The sequence below is a fragment of the Rana temporaria genome, chromosome 3 (assembly GCF_905171775.1).
Source record: "Rana temporaria chromosome 3, aRanTem1.1, whole genome shotgun sequence".
NCBI lineage: Eukaryota > Metazoa > Chordata > Amphibia > Anura > Ranidae > Rana > Rana temporaria.
This window is the reverse complement of record NC_053491.1, coordinates 414,183,287-414,204,780: the sequence shown is the minus strand read 5'-3', so window position 1 is coordinate 414,204,780 and position 21,494 is coordinate 414,183,287. Positions and strand designations below refer to the sequence as shown.

The window sequence follows — 21,494 nt, the reverse complement described above, 5'->3', positions numbered from 1 at the left end:
CTGTTTGTTGTATTTATGTTTTGAAAAATTAATAAAAAATTATTGAAATAAAATTGTGTCTGCTCGTGGAATGGCGTCAAACTTTTACCCTTAAAAATCTCCATAGGCGACATTTAAAAAATAATTATTGCTCTAATGATCGTGGTGATACTTCACTTGGGTGGTTTGAACACCGTTTTCATATGCGGGCGCTACTCACGTATGCGTTCGCTTCTGCGCGCAAGCTCGTCGGGACGGGGCGCTTTAAAAATTATTTTTTTTGTTTTCTTATTTATTTTTATTTAGTTTATTATTTTTTACACAAAAAAAAAAAAAATGGATCACTTTTATTCCTATTACAAGGGATGTAAACATCCCTTGTAATAGAAAAAAGCATGACAGGTCCTCTTAAATATGAGATCTGGGGTCAAAAAGACCTCAGATCTCATATTTTGACGTAAATGCAAAAAAAAAATTTTTGTCATTTGAAAAAATCACATTTAGAAAATATTGCTTTAAGAAGCATGGGCGGAAGTGAAGTTTTGACGTCACTTCCGCCCTGCTATGCTATGGGGACGGTAAGGGCGGAGGGCGCGGGAGAGCGGCGGGAGGGGGGCCCCTTTCCCGCCGCCGATAACGGTGATCTTGCGGCGAATCCGCTGCGGAGACCACCATTATCGTTTACAGGACCGCTCACAGTAAAGATGGATATCTTGGTTGGGGCAGCAGCTGCTGCCGTTACCGAGATATCCATCTTTAAAAAAAGGACGTATATAGTCGTGAGCAGGTCCTTAAGCGGTTAAGGAGAGATGCGGGGTCAATAGGACCCCACATCTCTCGTTCAGGCTGGAAAGCATGAGATCGTGAAAAAATATTCACCGATCTCATGCTTACTAGCCGCAATTGCGTCTTTTTTTACTTCCTGGTACCCGGGCGTGACATCATCCCATCGCGCCCGGGCCTCTGGCGGTCATAGAGATGACTGGTGACCATCTGGTCACCAGTCATCTCTATGCTTCCTATCTGGATGGTGGCGGGAGGGGGGGAAGTCCCCTCCCGCCGCCGATAAGAACGATCAATCGGCGGAACCGATACTATGATCATTCTTATGGTGTGCAGGATCGCCGCCGGAACACAATGATATCTGAATGATGCCTCTAGCTGCAGGCATCATTCAGATATCACCGCACAAAGTACAGGACGTGGGAGATCCCCTTTGTGAACGTCATATGTCTATGTGCGGTATTGAAGTGGTTAAGGTTGTCAATGATACCGCAGAAAGAGAAATTGCTCTGATAAAAAAGTATAACGAATTGGTCAGTGATGAACAACAAAAACAATTCTTGTTGAGGGTAGTCGAGCATCACAGAAAAGTCATCACCAAGTAGGGGTGCAACGGATCACAGTTGATCCGTGATCCGAACGGGTCACCCCCTTCGGATCGGATCACACTGTGATCCGCGGATTGCCACGGCTCCGGAGCTAGGCCGAAGCCGCGGCCTTTCCTAATGTTACGGCGGCGGCTCCGGAGCTAGGCCGAAGCCGCAGCCTTTCCTAATGTTATGGCCGCGGCTTCGGCCTACCTTCGGAGCCGCGACCATAACGCTAGGAAAGGCCGCGGCTTCGGCCTAGCTCCGGAGCCGCCACCGTAACATTAGGAAAGGCCGCGGCTTCGGCCTAGCTCTGGAGCCGCGGCCATCTTGGTACACCCGGCGGCGGCCCTCCTCTGTTTACACCCACAGAGGAGGAGCCCGCACTCGGACACACCGCTCGGGGAGTGCCTGTCGGTACTAGCTGAGGGGGGGTCACTGTACTGAGGGGGGGTCACTGTACTGAGGAGGGGTCACTGTACTGAGGGGTCACTGTACTGAGGGGTCACTGTACTGAGGAGGGGGGTCACTGTACTGAGGGGGGGTCACTGTACTGAGGAGGGGTCACTGTACTGAGGAGGGGGGTCACTGTACTGAGGGGGGGTCACTGTACTGAGGGGGGGTCACTGTACTGAGGAGGGGTCACTGTACTGAGGAGGGGGGTCACTGTACTGAGGAGGGGGGTCACTGTACTCAGGAGGGGGGGTCACTGTACTGAGGAGGGGGGTCACTGTACTGAGGGGGGTCACTGTACTGAGGGGGGTCACGGTACTGAGGAGGGGGGTCACTGTACTGAGGGGGGGGGTCACTGTACTGAGGGGGGATCACTGCTGAGGAGGGGGGGTCACTGTACTGAGGAGGGTGATCACTGTACAGAGGGGGGGGATCACTGTGAGGAGGGGGGGTCACTGTGAGGAGGGGGGGTCACTGTGAGGAGGGGGGGGTCACTGTACTGAGGAGGGGGTCACTGTACTGAGAGGAGGGGGGGTGTCTGCACTGAGGGGGTACTATAGTTGGTGGGGGGGGGGGGCATGTGGATATTACAGTGGGGGAGATTTTTTTTTTGCCGATCCGAAAAATGATCCGATCCGTGACTCCTGATCCGAGGAACGATCCGAACCGTGAGTTTTTTGATCCGTTGCACCCCTATCACCAAGCAAACAAAACAAGGGATTGCATCGTTCAAAGTTGATTAATATAACACATGTTTTGCCTATCATATTACCTATTAATCTTAGTGTATATGTAGCGCTACCCCCTCAGGAGCCGATGGATGTTGTTGGGATCGGCATATTAAAGTGGTTGTAAACCCACATTTTTGACTTTTGCCTACAGGTAAGCCTATAATAAGGCTTACCTGTAGGTATAAAGAATATCTCCTAAACCTGTACGGTTTAGGAGATATTCCCCTCGCAGGGGGGATCCTCGGCTGAAGGGCCGGCCCCGCAGACCCATGCCGGCTCGGCGTGGACCAGGTAAGTTCCCTACCTCGTTCCGAGGTAAGTATTTCATAATGAGCTAATATGCGGTGCATACTAGCTCATAATGGCTTTTGCCTTGCAGGTGTAAAAAAAAAAAAAAAAAAAAGTATATGCGGGTTTACAACCTCTTTAAGTTACCTCACAATGTTGTCTAGGGGTGTATCTGAAGAGTAGAGTAGTGAGCGAATGTCCAGTCAATGAAGGAAGGTTTTCAAATGCTTTATTTCCGGCCCAACATAGCCAACATCAACATGGAATAGGAAGAAAAGTTGATGAAGCGATAGAGAACTTTGCAGTATCAGGCCTGGATATGAACTGAGCAATCCTGCTCTCAGTAGCACAATAGTAGTAGATACAGTTCGTCGCCACTCTAGCCAGAGTGGGTGAAGTGCCCCCGGACAGACTTCTGCCACAAGCCTGGCAGCCGAAGTGTCACTTTAGGTTGCTGGGAGGAACAGGCCTCTGCCACAGACCTGGCTCTAGGGCCTCTGCCACAAGCCTAGTAATTGAATGAACTGGATAGATTCAGTGAATCCCCCCAGTAGATTAGAGTAGGGTCACCGGGTGACAGTTGAAGTGTACCTGTCAATGTCCTGGTCACCAGATCCCCGATGGTTCATTCAAGCCCTGTTGGACAACCTGCCTCTGGGTTCTCCTCAAGCCGATCCCCCAATCGAGCGGCACCCAGCCTGGGATCTCTTCAATAGAACTGGGGACCCAGTAATTCACTGGGGCCCCTCTCAGCAACATGGGGCTCCGCGTAGCATGCGACCCTGGCCTAGAAGGCCATCGCCGGGGTCCGTTGGATGCGCACACCCTAAAGGTGGGTGCCGCACCTGGAACCCGCGAAGAACCACACAAAATGGCATCTGCCACAGATATACCCTCCCCCAGCATGCCCCGCGAGGGAAAACTCCTCTAATTGGCTGCTGGGGAAAAGTGGCTCTGCCAGAACCCCTCTAGCACCACCTGTCGCCCAGGGGTGGAAACGAGACCCCTGGAGCGCAGACTGACCTACAGGACAGTTCAGGAATGACAGCAGCCCAAATTTGGCAAATTGTGAATGGGAGCAAAATAACTCTCCCATTCTCCACTAACTTTAGTGTAGTGCCCATACTGAAAGTAAGGGGGCGCTACATATAGTTTTAATAGTATTTTAGGTTTGTGATTTCTAGTTTTTCCAATAAAATAAAAAAAGTAATTAACATTGAAAAATCTTATTTTATGCCTACTTTTACAAAACAGATCAAAGTGTGCAACCTCTAGATATTATCCAATCTTCTTGAAATGTAGCATATATATCTTTTACATCACTGAGACTATGGGCATAAGCAAAGTCTGCAAAAATGTTACAGTTTATTTTTTGCCTTAGAAAATAAAAACACCCCAGTGTTCCCACACACACAATTCATCAGTCAGGTATATATGCATGTCAAGTCTTTTAAAGCGGGAGTTCACCCCAATTTTTTTTTTTTAACATTAGAATGAGGCTAATTATGCTAAGCAGAATCGGGTATTTTTTTTTAAATCAATGCAGTACTTACCGTTTTAGAGATCGATGTTCTCCGCCGCTTCCGGGTATGGTCTTCGGGACTGGGCGTTCCTATTTGATTGACAGCCTTCCGACGGTCGCATACAGCGCATCACGAGTTGCCGAACGTCGGTGCGGCTCTATACGGCACCTGCGCACCGACGTTCGGCTACTTTCGGGAACTCGTGACGCGCTGTATGCGACCGTTGGAAGGCTGTCAATCAAATAGGAACGCCCAGTCCCGCAGCCCATACCCGGAAGTGGCGGAGAACATCGATCTCTAAAACGGTAAGTACTGCATTGATTTAAAAAAAAAAAAACACCCGATTCTGCTTAGCATAATTAGCCTCAATCTAATGTTAAAAATAGATTTTTTGGGTGAACCTCCACTTTAAATATCTATAAAGGAAAATAAACAATGGAACTAAATACATTTTTTCACCAGTTTTAATGGTCTAAATATTTCAGGAAATATAAATTACATATCAATAAAACCTTGATTGAGTACTGTGGTTAGAGTGCCCAAGTACCCATAAGATGTCATTAAGCCTAACCTTTTTAAAATGTATTTATTGTTAAGTCTGGGGAAGAATGAGGACCTGGTCACAATATGTGCAGTGCCTGGCATTTTTCCGCTTTAGATCAACACCAGTCACCAAGAGGAAACATGGAAACCTGTTGTTTTCTATGTGCCTTGTTCAAATCACAGCACAATGCTGGTGTGATGTGTGGTGTTTAGTTGTGTGCAAAAAGGGGAACACGTCACATTTTTCTGCAGTGCACTGGATGGCACCGGAGGTCAGAGACCCAAATGGAGTGTTCACTTTGGGCCCGATCCACAAAGCACTTACCTAGAAATTTTCGGCTGTGTAACTTAAATCCGGTCGGCACAAGGCGTTCCTATTCAAATGGGGCGAGTCCCATTTAAATTAGGCGCGCTCCCGCGCCGGACGTACTGCGCATGCTCCCGACGTCATTTTCCCGACGTGCTTAGCGCGGTTTTACGTTACGCCGAGTTTTGTGAATCGCGGCGGGTAAAAAAAGTTGCGTCGGGCAAAAAAAAAATAATAAAAAAAAAAAAAACAGCGTCGCGAGAAAGAAAGGTCTACTTTTACAAGGTGTAAACAGTTTACACTTTGTAAAAGCAGCCCTAATTTTACACATGCAACTTAAAACTTACGGAGAAAAAACGAAGCATAAAAGCTTCGTGGATCTCCGTAAGTGCTAATTTGCATACCCGAAGCGACTCGAAATGCCCCCAGCGGCGGATGCGGTACTGCATCCTAAGATCCGGCAGTGTAAGTCCCTTACACATGTCGGATCTTCTGTCTATCTATGGGAAACTGATTCTGTGGATCAGTTCCATAGATAGAAACAGGGATACACAGGCGGAACAGCAGATCCGCCTGCGTATCTCTTTTGAGGATCTGGCCCTTTGTACACTTCCAATAAAATGAAAAAAATGTCAACAGAGCATTGCACTGCCTCCTCACTTTCTGTCAGGTTTTTATTTCAGTCTGTGACCCCATTGGGGAAAGTCTCCTTCACAGACAGTAATAAAAGCATGACAGAGGCTTTAACCCAAAACTATTAAATTGGTGGGATTTGGACTTTAACCACTTGAGCCCCGGGTCATTGTAAAATTACGGCTTCACGGTGGCTCTGAAAATCCAACAGGACATCATATGACGTCCTGGATTCCTCCGGCCACTGGGGGGGCGCGCGAGCACGCCGGCGGCGGCGCGTCTCCGAGATGCCGATGCGCGTGCCTGACGGTCGCGATGTCTGCCAGGTACCCGCGATCGGTAATGACAGAGCAGGGACGTGGAGCTTTGTGTGTAAACACAGAGCTCCACATCCTGTCAGGGGAGAGAGGAGACTGATCTGTGTCCCTTGTACATAGGGACACCGCATCGGTCACCTCCCCCAGTCACCCCCCTCCCCCCACAGTTATAACACAATACAGGTACACATTTAACCCCTTCCTCACCCCCTAGTGTCAACCCATTCAATGCCAGTCACATTTTTACAGTAATTAGTGCATATTTATAGCACTGTCGCTGTATAAATGTGAATGGCGCCAAAAATGTGTCAAAAGTGTCCGATGTGTCCGCCATAATGTCGCAGTCCCAATAAAAAAATCGCAGATCGCCGCCATTACTAGTAAATAATAATAATAATAATAATAATTCTGTCCCATATTTTGTAAGCGCTTATTGCGATTTTTTTTTTTTTTTACCAAAAATATGTAGAAGAATACGTATCGACCTAAACTGAGAAAATATTTTTTTTTTGAAAAAAAAATTGGGCTATTTATTATAGCAACAAGTAAAAAATATTGAATTTTTTTCAAAATTGTTGCTTTTTTTTTGTTTATAGCGCAAAAAATAACTACCGCAGAGGTGATCAAATACCACCAAAATAAAGCTCTATTTGTGGGGAAAAAAAGGGTGTCAATTTTGTTTGGGAGCCACGTCGCATGTCCGCGAAATTGTCAGTTAAAGCGACACAGTGCCGGAAGCTGAAATTTCACCTGGGCAGGAGGGGGGTATATGTGCCCGGTAAGCAAGTGGTTAAAGGGACACTGGGGTTGATTTACTAAAACTGGAGAGTGCAAAATCTGGTGCAGCTGTGCATGGTAGCCAATCAGCTTCTAACTTAACCTTGTTCAATTAAGCTTTGACAAATAAAACCTGGAAGCCGATTGGACTCTCTGCAGAACTGCACTGGATTTTGCACTCTCCAGCTTTAGTATATCAACCCCACTGGGTCTTTAACCACCTTGCAACCATCCCATGTTCATTTACTGCAGCAGGACACTGGATCATGTATCTGATATGTAATCAGCGCTTCCGGGTAAGGGGTGTGCGTAGGGTTGCCACCTCATCCCTTTAAAACAGAACACATATTAATTACACAGGTTCTCTGGCTGATTAAGGTGGTGCTAATTAAACTCACTTGGTGCCTTATCGACATGAAATTAGCCCCAGAACCTGTGTAATTACTATGTGTTCTGTTTTAAAGGGATGAGGTGGCAACCCTAGGTATGCGTGCCCACTGCCCTGACTGTGCTGTGATTTGTTACAGCACAAGCCGATCAGCGGTCCTGAACAAAGATTGTTATGCAAAAGGGGGGGAACTAATGCCCAAACCAACCTAACAAGGGCACAATAAATAGATAAAATGAATAAAAATGCTGATATAATAACTGAGCAGCAGCCACGACTATTAGTGCTCACGCACTGGTAACAGATATAAAATGGGGGGGTGTAGTCATCAGAATACTAATACTATGGAAATGCATAAAGAACGAGAGCAACACCAGGAAGGATCCAAGAAAATCAATCTGGAGGACACGGAAATCAAAGAGAGGATGCAGGGCGGGAGCAAAGAAGCAGAAGAAGAAGAGACTAATAGGAGAAGGGATCATCAATATTAGTGGAGTAGAACTCACCAAGGAGGAAATCAAAGTATTAGATAAAGACCTGAAATATGCCCCTGATGCCCAGTACACACGAGAGGATTTATCTGCGGATACGGTCCTCCGGACCGTTTCGGCGGATAAATCCTCTGAGGATTTTGATCCGATGGAGTGTACTCACCATCGGATCGAAATCCGCGCCGAATTCCCATCGCGATGACGTGTCGCGCCGTCGCCGCGATGATGACGCGGTGACGTGAGCGACGTTGTCATATAAGGAATTCCATGCATGCGTCGAATCATTACGACGCATGCGATGGATAGGTTTGGACGGATCGATCCGGTGGGTCTGTACAGACCAGCGGATCGATCCGCTGGAGCCGATTCCAGCGGATAGATTTGTTAGCATGCTTACAAATTTTTATCCGCTGGAAATCGGTCTGGCCGAAAAATATCCGCGGATAAATTTCCGCTGGATCGTACACACCAGCAGATCTATCCGCTGAAACCGATCCGCAGATCAATTCAAGCGGATAGATCCTCTCGTGTGTACGGGGCCTAAGAAAAACTTTAATAAGTTTGATGCATATGTGGACATCAATAAATTTGCCAGAAGTCTCCACATAAAAAAGTACATGATGAACAAACCAGGAGAAGGTATAACAAGAAATATTACCGAAGAAATGGAGGTCGTGTTTAGCATGAAAATTAAGAAAATATCTGATCCAGGGGACATCAAGAATGGCATACGAAAATTAGAGGAAAGAAACGATGTATTGTGAGACAAGCTGATAAGGGGGGGGGCTATTGTTGTTCAGTCCAAAGTGGCCTACAAGAAGGAGATTGAGCGCCAATTGAGCGACAATACAACATATTTGAAGCTGCCAGGGAACCCCGTAATCCGTTACAAAGATGACTTAGCAAGTCTCATAAAGAGAGGAACCAAGAAAGGCCTGCTGAACAAGAAAGAAGCAAAATATCTACAACCCTTGGGATGCAAAATTCCAGTTCTGTATACGCTCCCAAAAATACACAAATCAAGAGATGACCCTCCAGGAAGACCCATCGTGAATGGAATTAACTCCGTAGGTGCGAGAATAGGAGAATACATAGATTGGTTCTTGCAACCCTTAGTGAAAAAAACTGAATCAAACCTCAGAGATACTAAACATCTGATCCAGTTATTGGATACTATTTCACTGGATGGGAATACAATATACTTGGCGACTGCAGATGTATCATCGCTTTACACAATTATTAACCATAAGGAAGCAGTACAAGCCACCAATTGGGCACTGAATGGTCTAAGTGACCTAAAAAATGCACAAAAAAAGTTTATCTCCAAATGTCTGGAATACAGCTTAGACCACAATTATTTCTGGTACGGAAATGACTACTTCAAGCAAATTTGTGGTATAGCCATGGGCGCGAAATATGTGCCAAGTGTTGCGAATCTATACATGGCAGAGTGGGAAGCAGAAGTTTTATTTAATAGAAAACCACAACGGCTACTTTTATACAGACGTTTTATTGATGATATTTTAATTATATGGTCTGGAGATAGGGAGAGTCTTATTGATTTCGGTTTTTATCTTAATTCAAATGAAAAAAATATCAAATTAACTTGGGAGATGAGTGATGAAAGAATTAATTTTCTAGATCTGGAGATTACCAAAGAGGGGACTAAATTGGTAACACAAACGCACTTTAAAACTGTGGACAGAAATAGTTATCTGCCTTTGGATAGTTGCCATCACACTCCCTGGCTGGAGAACATACCGAAGGGCCAGTTATTGAGATTAAGGAGGAATTGTACTAAGACCGATGTATTCCTTAAACAGGCTGACTTCATTGGCAAGAGATTTGTGGAAAAAGGATACACACCTGACTTTATTGAGAAAAAAATAAAAGACGTTGTCGCCTTGGATAGACACGCTGATTCAGGATTCTGCGAGAAATTGCTCCTTTGCTGGGAAAGTACCCCTAATAATGGACTATAGTGTGCAACCTAAGCAGATAGAGGCGATCTGTAAAAAATATTGGCACATTGTGAAGGCTGATCGACATCTGGCACCGGTACTCCCAGAAAAACCTTTATTTACATATAGGAGGGCCCCAACGTTGAGGGATATGATTGCCAAAAACTTACTAGACCCTCCAGAGCAGTGGTCTCAAAGTAACGGCCCGCGGGCCATTTGCGGCCCGCGGACCAGTTATAAATGGCCCGCAGGCAGGGGGGGGAGCAAAAAAAAAAAATAATAATATTTTTTTTTTTTTTTGTGAGCTGGCGCTATTTGGTGGTGAGCCGTTGGTATTACAAGTTATTACCACCAGATGTGAGCTGGCGCCATCTGGTGGTGGACGTTGGTATTACAAGTTAAGCATTACAAGTTAAACAGCAATTCTAATGTCATTTTACACTATTTTCACTGCCATCTTCTTCCCTCTAATTAGAACCCCCAAACATTATATATATTTTTTATCCTAACACCTTAGAGAATAAAATGGCGATCGTTGCAATACTTTCTGTTACGCCGTATTTGTGCAGCGGTCTTACAAGCGTACTTTTTTTGGAAAAAATTACACTTTTTTTAATTAAAAAATAAGACAACAGTAAAGTTATCCCCATTTTTTTTAATATTATGAAAGATAATGTTACGCCGAGTAAATTCATACCCAACATGTCACGCTTCAAAATTGCGCCCGCTTGTGGAATGCCGACAAACATTTTTACCCTTTAAAATTTTCATAGGCGACGTTTAAAAAAATCTACAGGTTGCATGTTTTAAGTTACAGAGGAGGTCTAGTGCTAGAATTATTGCTCTCGCTCTACCAATCGCGGCGATACCTCACATGTGTGGTTTAAACACCGTTTACATATGCGGGCGCTGCTCGCGTATGTGTTCGCTTCTGCGCGCAAGCTCGTCGGGACGGGGTGCGTTTTCTGGCTCCTAACTTTTTTAGCTGGCTCCTAGATTCCAAGCAAATTTGTCAAACCCTGACTTACACCAGTGCAGGTGGTAATAATGCGCTCGCTGACACCAGTGCTGGGGGTTAATAATGTGTTCGCTGACACCAGTACTGTTGTTTTTGAAGTTTGAAAGTTTGCATGCGGCCCCCCATGGCATATGAAAACTTGTCTTGTGGCCCTCAGGTAATTTGAGTTTGAGACCCCTGCTCCAGAGAAAAAAAGTTTCAAATTTTTTAATGAGAAAGGGTACTATCCGTGTAAAAAATGTTTTACATGCAGACACACCAAAGAGAGTAAAAAGAAGAAAGAGACCTTCAAATCCAGTTTCACAGGGAAACAATATAAAATCAAAGAATTTATCTCCTGTGAGACTGAAGGGGTAGTTTATCTTTTGGAATGCCCATGCAAAATTCAATATGTTGGTAGGACAAAAAGGAAACTTTGGAAAATACTTCGGGAACACACACAAAACATAAAAAATGGGTTCCCCAAGCATAGCCTATCCCGCCACTATGATCAGTGCCATAATAGAGATCCCTCCTCATTAATGGTATGGGGTATAGAAAAATATAAACCCCACTGGAGAGGAGATAACAAAGTGCAGAAGATCAGCCAGGCCGAATCTCGCTGGATACACAAATTGTGCACCTTAACGCCACATGGGCACAATGTCGAGTTTGATCTTAATTGTTTTATATCTATTTTTAGTATCTACTCTCCCTTTTATTATGATTTTATCATTGGTTTTAATATATCCTTTTATTAATTATTTTAAATATGTACTGTTGTGGTTTCAGGCTCTGTTCCCATATCACCATATTTATTTTTTCCTGGTCACTTATTAACATGAAGAGGCATCCTTTATTTTGAGATTATTGATACACTTTTGGCTTTTCACTGCCAATCTCAGTGAACCAACTCTTTTCTTCATTTAGTTTGAATTCTTATTAAATATTTTCATATACATTGCTCAGTATCCCCATGAGCTGGACTTCCCATCATCTAGAATTGTAGCATTTATAGCTTCCAGCAGGTGGCGACATTACACCCATCACTTGTAAGCTGCTTACATGCTATAGTCCATGATTCTATTTTTAACCACTAGACGGTAACCCTTTCCCAGCCAGTGCCATTAGTATAGTGACAGTGTATTATCACTGTAGGCCTACCCCTGAAGGAGCTGCTGGTTTGTTTTGGGTGGCACATTTATCTCGTGGCTCTCCGAATTCCTAGGGGTGTATGGTGCATATAGCAGTAGAAATGGAATGTCCACGACAGGTGTCTTTTGCTGTGCTCTATATAACCCAGCCAGGTAAAAACAATAAAACTTGTGGTGAAGAAGGTAGCGTTAAAAGGAGAAGAAGAATAGCAGATTCAGGCATATCAATAGGGAAAACAATCCTGCTTCCACGTGTAACACTTCTTGCACCACTCCTGCTTGAGTGGGAATAGTGTACCTGCATAGGCCTCTCACACTGGCCTGGCAGCCAGAGTATCACTCGAACCTTTAAGGAAAAGTCTCTGCCACAGACCCTCCTGCGATGAACTCAGGGAAAGACCTCTGCCACAGGCCCCCCTGATTGTGGTTACGGAGATGAACCTCCTTGATATATTTACGCCTGGATCTCCTTCAAGTTGCTTTCAGGTACGGACTGACAGGTGACCAGCCTCTCAGTGTCCGGATACCTTGATCCCCGGTGGTTTGTCGAGACCCTGTTGGATCGCCAGCCTCTCATTGGCTCTCCTCAGATGGACTCCCCACCGAACAGCTAACTTGCTTGGGATCTTCAAGATTGGGAACCCAGTCGACCACTGGGCTCCCTGCCACAGCTTAAATGTTCCGGACCAACATAGTCCCGGAACCAGGAACACCGCGTGGCACGTACACCCCAGCCCGGTAGGCCATAACGCTGGGGCGCCGTGGTGTAGTCACAATAAAGGTGGGTGCTGCACTCAAAAAGGAGAAGCCCCAGAACCAATAGCATCTGCCTCATAAATACCCTTTCCCAGCATGCATAGCGATGCCCAATCCTCCTGATTGGCTGCTGGGGAAAAGCACCCAAATCTTGAGTCCACTGCTGCCACCTACTGCCCTGGGGTGGGAAGAGCACCCCAGCAACAACAGAATGAGCCCACAGCCCAGCCAAGCTGAGACAGAGAGCTAAGTTTGAACACATTAACTAGATCAGAGTTCAATTAATACTCTGATCTCCCTCTAAATTTAAATAGCACGGGTACTTTGAAGTAACCAGGCGCTAAATCACTATTTACTGTATCAGCAAGTGTCAGAGTGCCCGCCACATTATCACAGTCCCACTATAAGTCACTGATCACCGCCATTACTAGGAAAAAAAATCCAATATATATATATATATATACACACACACATACAACACATACCATCGTTTGTAGATGCTATAACTTTTATGCATTACTGGTTTTTTTTTTTTTTTTTTTTTTTACCAAAGACATGTAGTAGAATACATTGTGGCTTAAATTCAAGAAGTAATTCGATTTTTTACTTTTTTATTGGATATAACCAATAGCAAAAAGTAAAAAATATATATTTTTTAAATTTTCAGTCTTTTTTTCGTTTATATAATATGGCAGTCTCTGCACATACAAGAAGGTTGTAGCACTTTCTGTGCAGCAGCTGTAGTCTCTCCCATATTTATGCTTTTTTTACTTTAGCGCAAGTTTTTTGAATTAGAGTCTTTGCACATAGTTCACCCTTCAGGCATAAGCCTAGTCACACTCCCTCATCACCTTCTCGATTTCAGCATCCTTGTCTGTAAAAGCTCTGGTGTCAGAGCCTAAACAGAGGAAGGACAGTATGACAGAGGCCTGTGACTGGCTGCTTAAGCCCAAGAGCCATCACGAAAGAGGAAGTCACAGCTCCCTCATACTCGGAAGCCTAGCTCTAATAAATTCCAAAAACAGATTAGATCTGCTAATATTCATAGTCATGTACTAATTGTGTACAGACTTTAGTAATTAGATTTACAGGACACAGAACTACTGTATGCATACTACAGCAAGACATGCTTTTGAGCTCTTCTCTTGGGGTCAGAAGTAAAGCTTTCTGGATGGGGAAGTAAGCAAGTGGGAAAATCTTGAGCTGGTTACTTGGACCCACACTAAATATTAACACAGACATTCTGAGGACCAAAGAGATGGTGGTATTTTTGGACCCTATAACTCTTGATTTCTAAATTTCAAAAGCAGTAGTGAAAGGTCAACAGTGTAGAAGCTCACCTTCTCCTCTCCACACATTGTTCCATTCTGTACCATTCCAGATGGGTGCAGGACAACCTTGCAAGAAAAAAATTCAGTTGCGGCGGCATTGACACTAGGACCTTTGTTTCCACCAGAGCAGTATAGAACACCACATTTTATATCCCTAACAGGAGACAAAGATATCTACTGTTAAATCACTTGCAAAAATAACCACACATTTTACTGTGTTGATACAACATGTATATTGAAAAAATATATAAGATGATCACACTCCCTAAGGGGTGTCAACAAATTAAAACAGCGCTAACAAATATCTGTGCATATATGACTAAATGTGAAAAAAATTATTACAACCCATATATAATGATATATATTGATAATTAGCAAAAATATACCCAGTTGAGAAATAAACACTAAACTGTGACTGTAATAATAAACACCCGTGATTGACTAAACGTGAAGTGAACGCACTACAAGTGCAAAAGAACAGTCTTTAAAAATAGTTCAGAACGTGACCAAAAAAAAGGTTCATGTGTTTAAGGATCCAAAGATCTTCAACTTTTCAAAAACTTTCACCACACCCGACAGTGCTCTGTGACTCCTCCCCCATCAAATGGACACTCACCGGATAGGTATGCCTCACACTCTCGTGTTTTGGCACAAAAAGCCTTATCAGATATAGGTGTTCCCGTCAATAAAGATGTAATCCAGATATGACATCCAATACGTTTCACATATATGTCAGAGGGAGAAAAAAGAAGTGCAAATAGTGTGATACCGTCAAGGGTTTAATAGCACACTAAAATAAAACTTCAAACAATACACTCACAAACAAAATCTTGTAAAACAGCAAAATGTCACATCAAGCAAATCCTTCAAACGTCAAAGATGGTGAGAAGCGGTCACGGCGGACCCCCGATCAGCGAAAAAACAGTGAAGTCAATTCTCCTACTCACGGTGCCATAGATTGCTGTCAGATGAAGCTGCACAACTGTAAGAGTGCTATTTTAGACACGTATTATGTCAATAGCCCCTTTTATCAGGACGTTTCGTTCAAAAGTTCAAATAGCCGGGCTTACTCAAAGTATGAGTTTTATTAGCATCTCACTTGGCATCAGTTTGTAAATACATACAAAGTTCAATTCTTCATACAGCTTGATGCAGTAACAACGGAAAATTAGTTAGGTATAAGCTTAAAAGATAGTATAGTAAAAGTTCCTTCGTCTAGCTTCAGTGATGTGAGAAGTGTCAGCTTCGAACAGCTGCTTGTGAGGTAAGCTTGAGTGTAGGCCTTAACCACTTAAGCCCCGGACCATATTGCTGCCCAAAGACCCAAGGTGTTTTTACAGTTTGGGACTGCGTCGATTTAACAGACAATTGCACGGTCGTGCGACGTGGCTCCCAAACAAAATTGGCGTCCTTTTTTCCCCACAAATAGAGCTTTCTTTTGGTGGTATTTGATCACCTCTGCAGTTTTTATTTTTTGCGCTATAAACAAAAATAGAGCGACAATTTTGAAAAAAATTCAATATTTTTTACTTTTTGCTATAATAAATATCCCCCAAAAACATATATAAAAAAAAAAATTTTCCTCAGTTTAGGCCGATACGTATTCTTGTACCTATTTTTGGTAAAAAAAATCGCAATAAGCGTTTATCGATTGGTTTGCGCAAAATTTATAGCGTTTACAAAATAGGGGATAGTTTTATTGCATTTTTATTAATTTTTTTTTTTTTTACTACTAATGGCGGCGATCAGCGATTTTTTTGTGACTGCGACATTATGGCGGACACTTCGGACAATTTTGACACATTTTTGGGATTTTTGTCATTTTCACAGCAAAAAATGCATTTAAATTGCATTCTTTATTGTGAAAATGACAGTTGCAGTTTGGGAGTTAACCACAGGGGGCGCTGTAGGATTTAGTGTACACTGTGTGTGTGTTTACAACTGTAGGGGGGTGTTGCTGTAGGAATGACGTCATCGATCGAGTCTCCCTATATAAGGGAGCACTCGATCGATGCAGCGCCATAGTGAAGCACGGGGAAGCCGTGTTTACATACGGCTCTCCCCGTTCTTCAGCTCCGGGGAGCGATCGCGACGGAGCGGCTAGAAACAAATAGCCGCGCCGTTGTCCCGGATCGCTCCCCGAGGGGACCCGACCGCCGCAAGTCGCGGGGGGGTCCCGATCGGACCCCCGACCCACGTCTAGGCAGGGACGTACAGGTACGCCAATGTGTCTGTACGTGCCATTCTGCCGATGTATATGTACATGCGGCGGTCGGGAAGGGGTTAAGTAAACAAAGTGTCCTCCTTGATGTGATTCCTTTGAGTGTCTGTGTAGATATGTGATGTAAGTGTGAGTGTGTCCAGTGTGTCAGTGTACCCTCTCTTTATACTATACAAAACTATATGTGTCAGCTAATACATGATAACGCCCTTTCTCAAAAGGATGCTTAATATGGTTTAAACCAAAGCGAACTCACAACTCCACCCATAACTCTGTCATGTTCAACTTTAGAAATAGAATGTACAATTTCATCCCCATATCTGAGAGCTGACCTAGCTGATTTGATTGACAGCAACATATAACAGTTTTCTATTAAAAACCATTGGGTTGACCTTCTGTTAAATGCCAAATTCTTACATAAGATATGTCTTTAAGATTCAGAAGTTCTATACCAAACTTACAAATGCATAATCAACTCATAATTGAATACATATATATATATAAGCATAAATATATCACTTCACACAAACTCTAGATAATTAAACAAAGAATATCAAAACGTAGTTTTAACTTTAAAACATATGAAAACAGTATTTCTGGTTTTTACTCTATGACATATGAACTCTGTGAGTAACTCTGTGAGTATTCTTATCCGTGAACCTAGTGACCTCATGAACCCATGTCAATCTTGGACATCTTTGACAGCTGGACCAAAATCCATTCATACGCCTAACCTATTTCAAGATCTGTCTTTTGCTAGGCCGAGTTAAAAGAGGTCTCAAACCTTCAAACTAGAGATCTTGATAAAAAGCCAAATGAATGTAATTATTTAACAATTCCCCCTGAATATAATTTATTATATTACCTAAATCACGCACACTTCATTTATGGCCCTTTCACACACATTTTGAATCAGTTGCTCCAGATGTACCACAATTTACCATCGGATCAGTTAAGCCAGATGTGATTCTCCGAGTAAGAATACTTGTCATAATTTCTTCACCTTTTTTCATTTCTTTCTTAATTAATTTGTAAAATCGTTTCATCTTAATCATAATACAGATTTGAAATAATATGCATAACACCATAATAATAAAAATAATAACTATTGGATGCAATAATATATTTCCTGCTTCAGTAGCTACTGAAGTGTTTCCCCAAACTGATATTGTTTTCTTAAAATTCGCCCAGAAAGAATTTGATGATAACGCTGACCATTCATGTTCTATTACTTTTAACTTTCCTTGCTCATGCTTAAATACTATATCTGCTTTATGAAGTTCTTCAGATAAAGCAATTCATAAGCCCTTATCCTTTTGTATGATGTCTGCCCATTCTTTCCATGGGAATTCATCTACTTGAGATATATTATATTGTACAGGAAGAGCACCCACATCTCTCTTAAGAATATTAGTCAAATTGACTCTAATTCCATTTATACTGATTCCATTTAAGGTCTCCGTCTATACAATACAATCCTCGATTCAGGATTTCTGTTTGTGTACAGGATAGGAAAAAAGCTTTAACTGTTTCAGTGCTAGTCATAACTTGAAAGCAAACCTTCTTTTTTCCTACTGAAGTAACTAAGTCAAAAGCTGTTTTCACTTTTTCTATTCTCGCGGTACATAATGAATGATTATGAAAACAAGAATGAAAAATTCCTTTGTCCTGCTTAGGCAAACAGATTATTTTGGATTGAAAATGTAAACATGAAGATAGGTCAATTTGTTCTGGTTCTGAAAAATTACTATCCAAAGCAAAATCTGTAAACTGCAATTGATAATATAACAATTGAGTATCACTTACTGGTAATCCTAAGACTGTAATTGGAACCAACATTTGTTCTCTCCCAGCTATAGGAATCATTGAGGTACTAAAGCATTCATGCTGATTACATCCTACCCATTTATTTACCCATAAATCTGTATGATTTTTTGCAAATACATACTCATTAGGTAAACTTTGTAAAACACCTAAAGGAGTTATTCCAGTTTGGAATGCTTGAGCTGTTATTTTAAAATTGGTGGAATACTCTGTCTGTATCTCTAGACACATTCTGGCTATGTGAGAATGTTGTTCACTCTTCATTAAATCCAAAGTAATATTTTGTAAATGGATAATAGATGGACCTACAACCGTTGCTGTCTTCATTACCATATTTTCTAATATTTGGTTTAAATTTCTCTGAACTTTGATACTTTTACTTCCCACTAAACCTGATGTTTCTAGATCAGATTTTAATGTAGTAATATCCATACTATTGGTAATACTTCCAACAATTCCAATTCCTCCGAGGATTCCTTCTGCAATACCTCGTTTATTCCTGCTGTTGTTTTTACTATTAGTTCCGATCCATTTATCAATACCCGATTCCATATTAACTAAATACTCTTGACATTGAGGATACTCCATTCAGAAATGTTAAATTTCCAAAGTATAATCACAAAACGTCCTTCTCTTAAAAGATGTCTGGATTGGAAATGATTAATTTGAAAAGGACTGGCGGGAATAAATTTTCCGTCAGTACATTTCATTTTTTCAGGGGATAAAACTGCAACATTTGCAATATCACATTTCATAGGATAATTTTCCAATGATAGGCAACACTCATATATACCTGAGTCATTTAGATTTGGACTAGTGTGATGAAAAATCAAACTATTATTCTTCCAATCTAAATTACCAATATTGCCCTTACTAATTATGCTAGCTGAGCTATAGAAAAGACTGCCCAACAACTCACTATTTCTCTTCCAGGTTAATAGTGAATTTTGAGGTAATTCTATTTGCGTAGTACAAATCAAAGTTAAATTATCCTTTCCTTCCTCTATTTTAAGAGATTGTGGAGATACTTTTATGTCTGGAATAATTAAATCCACAACAGTAATTATCACCTTCACTTTGACTTGAGCTAAACTTCTTGTCATTTGAAAATCCCATACTCGAGTTACATCTCCTTTTTCATTTCCTGTAATTTGTAAATGTTCAGGATCTACAAACTGTAAATAATATTGTGTTTGAAACAAAATATCAGTTTTGGATCCTCCCACAGAAGGAGTATGTACCTTAACATTAGTTACATCCCCAGTCCAAGCTGTAGTCCCATTTCCTTTTATAACTATAACCCAGAATCCCATATCTGTTAAATTACATTCATATGTACCAGTTGTATTACTATGTACATATGATCCTTGCATTTTTGTGAACTTTGTCTTGGATTCTATTCTGGCGTGTATTTCAATGGTGTTGCTATGGAAAAAGTAAAAATTCATGCAACAAGTAACCCCATATCCTATGCAAGCGTATCCATATATGTCATTGCTTGTGTCAAAGTCACTGTATCTTGGAAAGTGTCTCTTATTTCTGGATAGCTGCAAGTCTCTTTTATGCAGGGTCTCAGTCTTGTTATCTTCTGCTGAACTGTAAAATGTCAAGCAAGTTTTTATGAAGAAAAATGTCATTAATGGAAAAAGGAGTCCTGAAATAATGAATTTTCTCCTTTTTGTGTATTTTCTTGATTTCCAATTTTCTTTTATTTCTTCTTGGAGTTTTGTGTTCCTCGATGTTTGGTTATCAGATGCCATATCTGTAAAAGAAAGGCAATATCATTATCTTGGCATGAACAATTTGCGTTGATCAGTGTGAACCCATATTTTTTGTTGTCTCCGTGCATTTTTCACAGAGTTGAGAGGCCTTTGGACTTGTATCATTACACCAAGTGTATCCAAAATCTCAAAAGGACCTTCCCAATTACTTTGCCATGGTCCGCTTTTCCTAAAAGTTTTAATCATGACTTGTCCACCTTTCTCAAATTTTGAGGTATGTGGAGGAATCATTTTCTGCATGTGAGAAGCTGCATGTGGCAAAATAGCGTTCAGAATGTCTTGCAACATCTGTAACCATTTTTTTTTCTCAATTGCTTCTTTTTGCGGAGTGGACAAAAATGGTTCATGTGGGAACACAAGTGGCATTTTTCTACCTGTCATCAATTCATATGGACTGTACTGAGTAGATGAGGACGATGTACTTCTGATACTCATCAGAACAAAAGGTACAGCATCTACCCATGTATTTCCTTTGTCTAATAACATTTTTGCAATCCTGGATTTGATAGTCCTATTCATTCTTTCAACAATACCTGCAGATTGTGGATGGTATGGAACATGAAATCTTTGTTGGACTCCCAGAATTTTACACATTGCTTGCATTATCTTACCTGTGAAATGCGATCCTCGATCAGAACTGAGGTTCACTGGGATCCCCCAAGTCGGAAAAACATGATTCATTAACAATTGTTGTCAATGCATCATCTGTACGAGCAGGTAAGATTTCAACCCACTTAGAAAACACATCTACGATTGTGAGCGCATACCTGAACCCGTTTTTTCCTGTATGCAATGGTCCTATATAGTCAATTTGCAATGTAGACCATGGATCATCAGCTGGAGGAACTCTTTGTAAGGGAGGCTTTTGTCCCTTTGGTCTGGGATTCACTTGAGCACAAATAAGACAAGATTGAATCACATTGTCTACAGTTTCTTCCATTTTTTCCCAGTAAAACTTTTCTTTGAGAACTTCTAGCAATCTCTGCTTTCCTACATGGCCTAAGCTTTCATGATTATATTTTGTGAACTCACCTTGTAAATGTTTTGGTAATACAGGACGCAGATGCCCGTTTAAATCATGGCACAATATCCCATTTTCACAAACAAAGGGAAAGTTAGCATCCCCCTGAGAACTAGATAAGGACTGATCCCTTTTCTGTTCTTCTGCAAAAGAGGGTATCTGTGTATCTGTCTTTTTGACTATATCCACTGAAACTGGCTCAATTGGAATCTCAGACTGTTCAACAACAGCTGCTTCCTTTGCTAACGTGTCAGCTGTCCTGTTACCAATGCTAAGCTCATCACTGTCCTTTCTATGAGCTGGTACCTTCACAATAGCATAGACACAAGGTTTTTCCTCTGCTAGTGCAAAAATTGATTCTAGTGTGTCTCTATGTACCAAAACTTTGTTGGATGCGTCTACAAAACCTCTTCTTTTCCAAATTGGCAACTAGTCAGTAAGAGAACGCACAACATATGAACTGTCACTATAGATTGCTAGTGGACCCTTGTTCTCTTCATTGCCACAGTCAGTGCTGTCTCTACTGCTAACAATTCTGCTTTTTGTGCTGAAACGTGTCCTGGAAGTCTGTGTTGTATGGCATATCCTCTTTTTGGAAACCAGATTGCATAGCCTGCAAAATACTCTCCTGAAAAGCAATAGCGTGAA

At 42.0% G+C, this 21,494-nt stretch overlaps 1 protein-coding gene across 1 annotated transcript in view; it reads right to left on the bottom strand.

The window, feature by feature from the left end:
- The window catches only part of LOC120933091 (disintegrin and metalloproteinase domain-containing protein 28-like), a 150,991-nt gene that overhangs the window by 34,261 nt on the left and 95,236 nt on the right, over nt 1–21,494 (bottom strand). Inside the window, exon 4 of the mRNA XM_040346090.1 lies at nt 14,009–14,153. Within this exon, the coding sequence (XP_040202024.1) occupies nt 14,009–14,153 (145 nt within the window). The remainder of the gene's footprint in view (nt 1–14,008; nt 14,154–21,494) is intronic.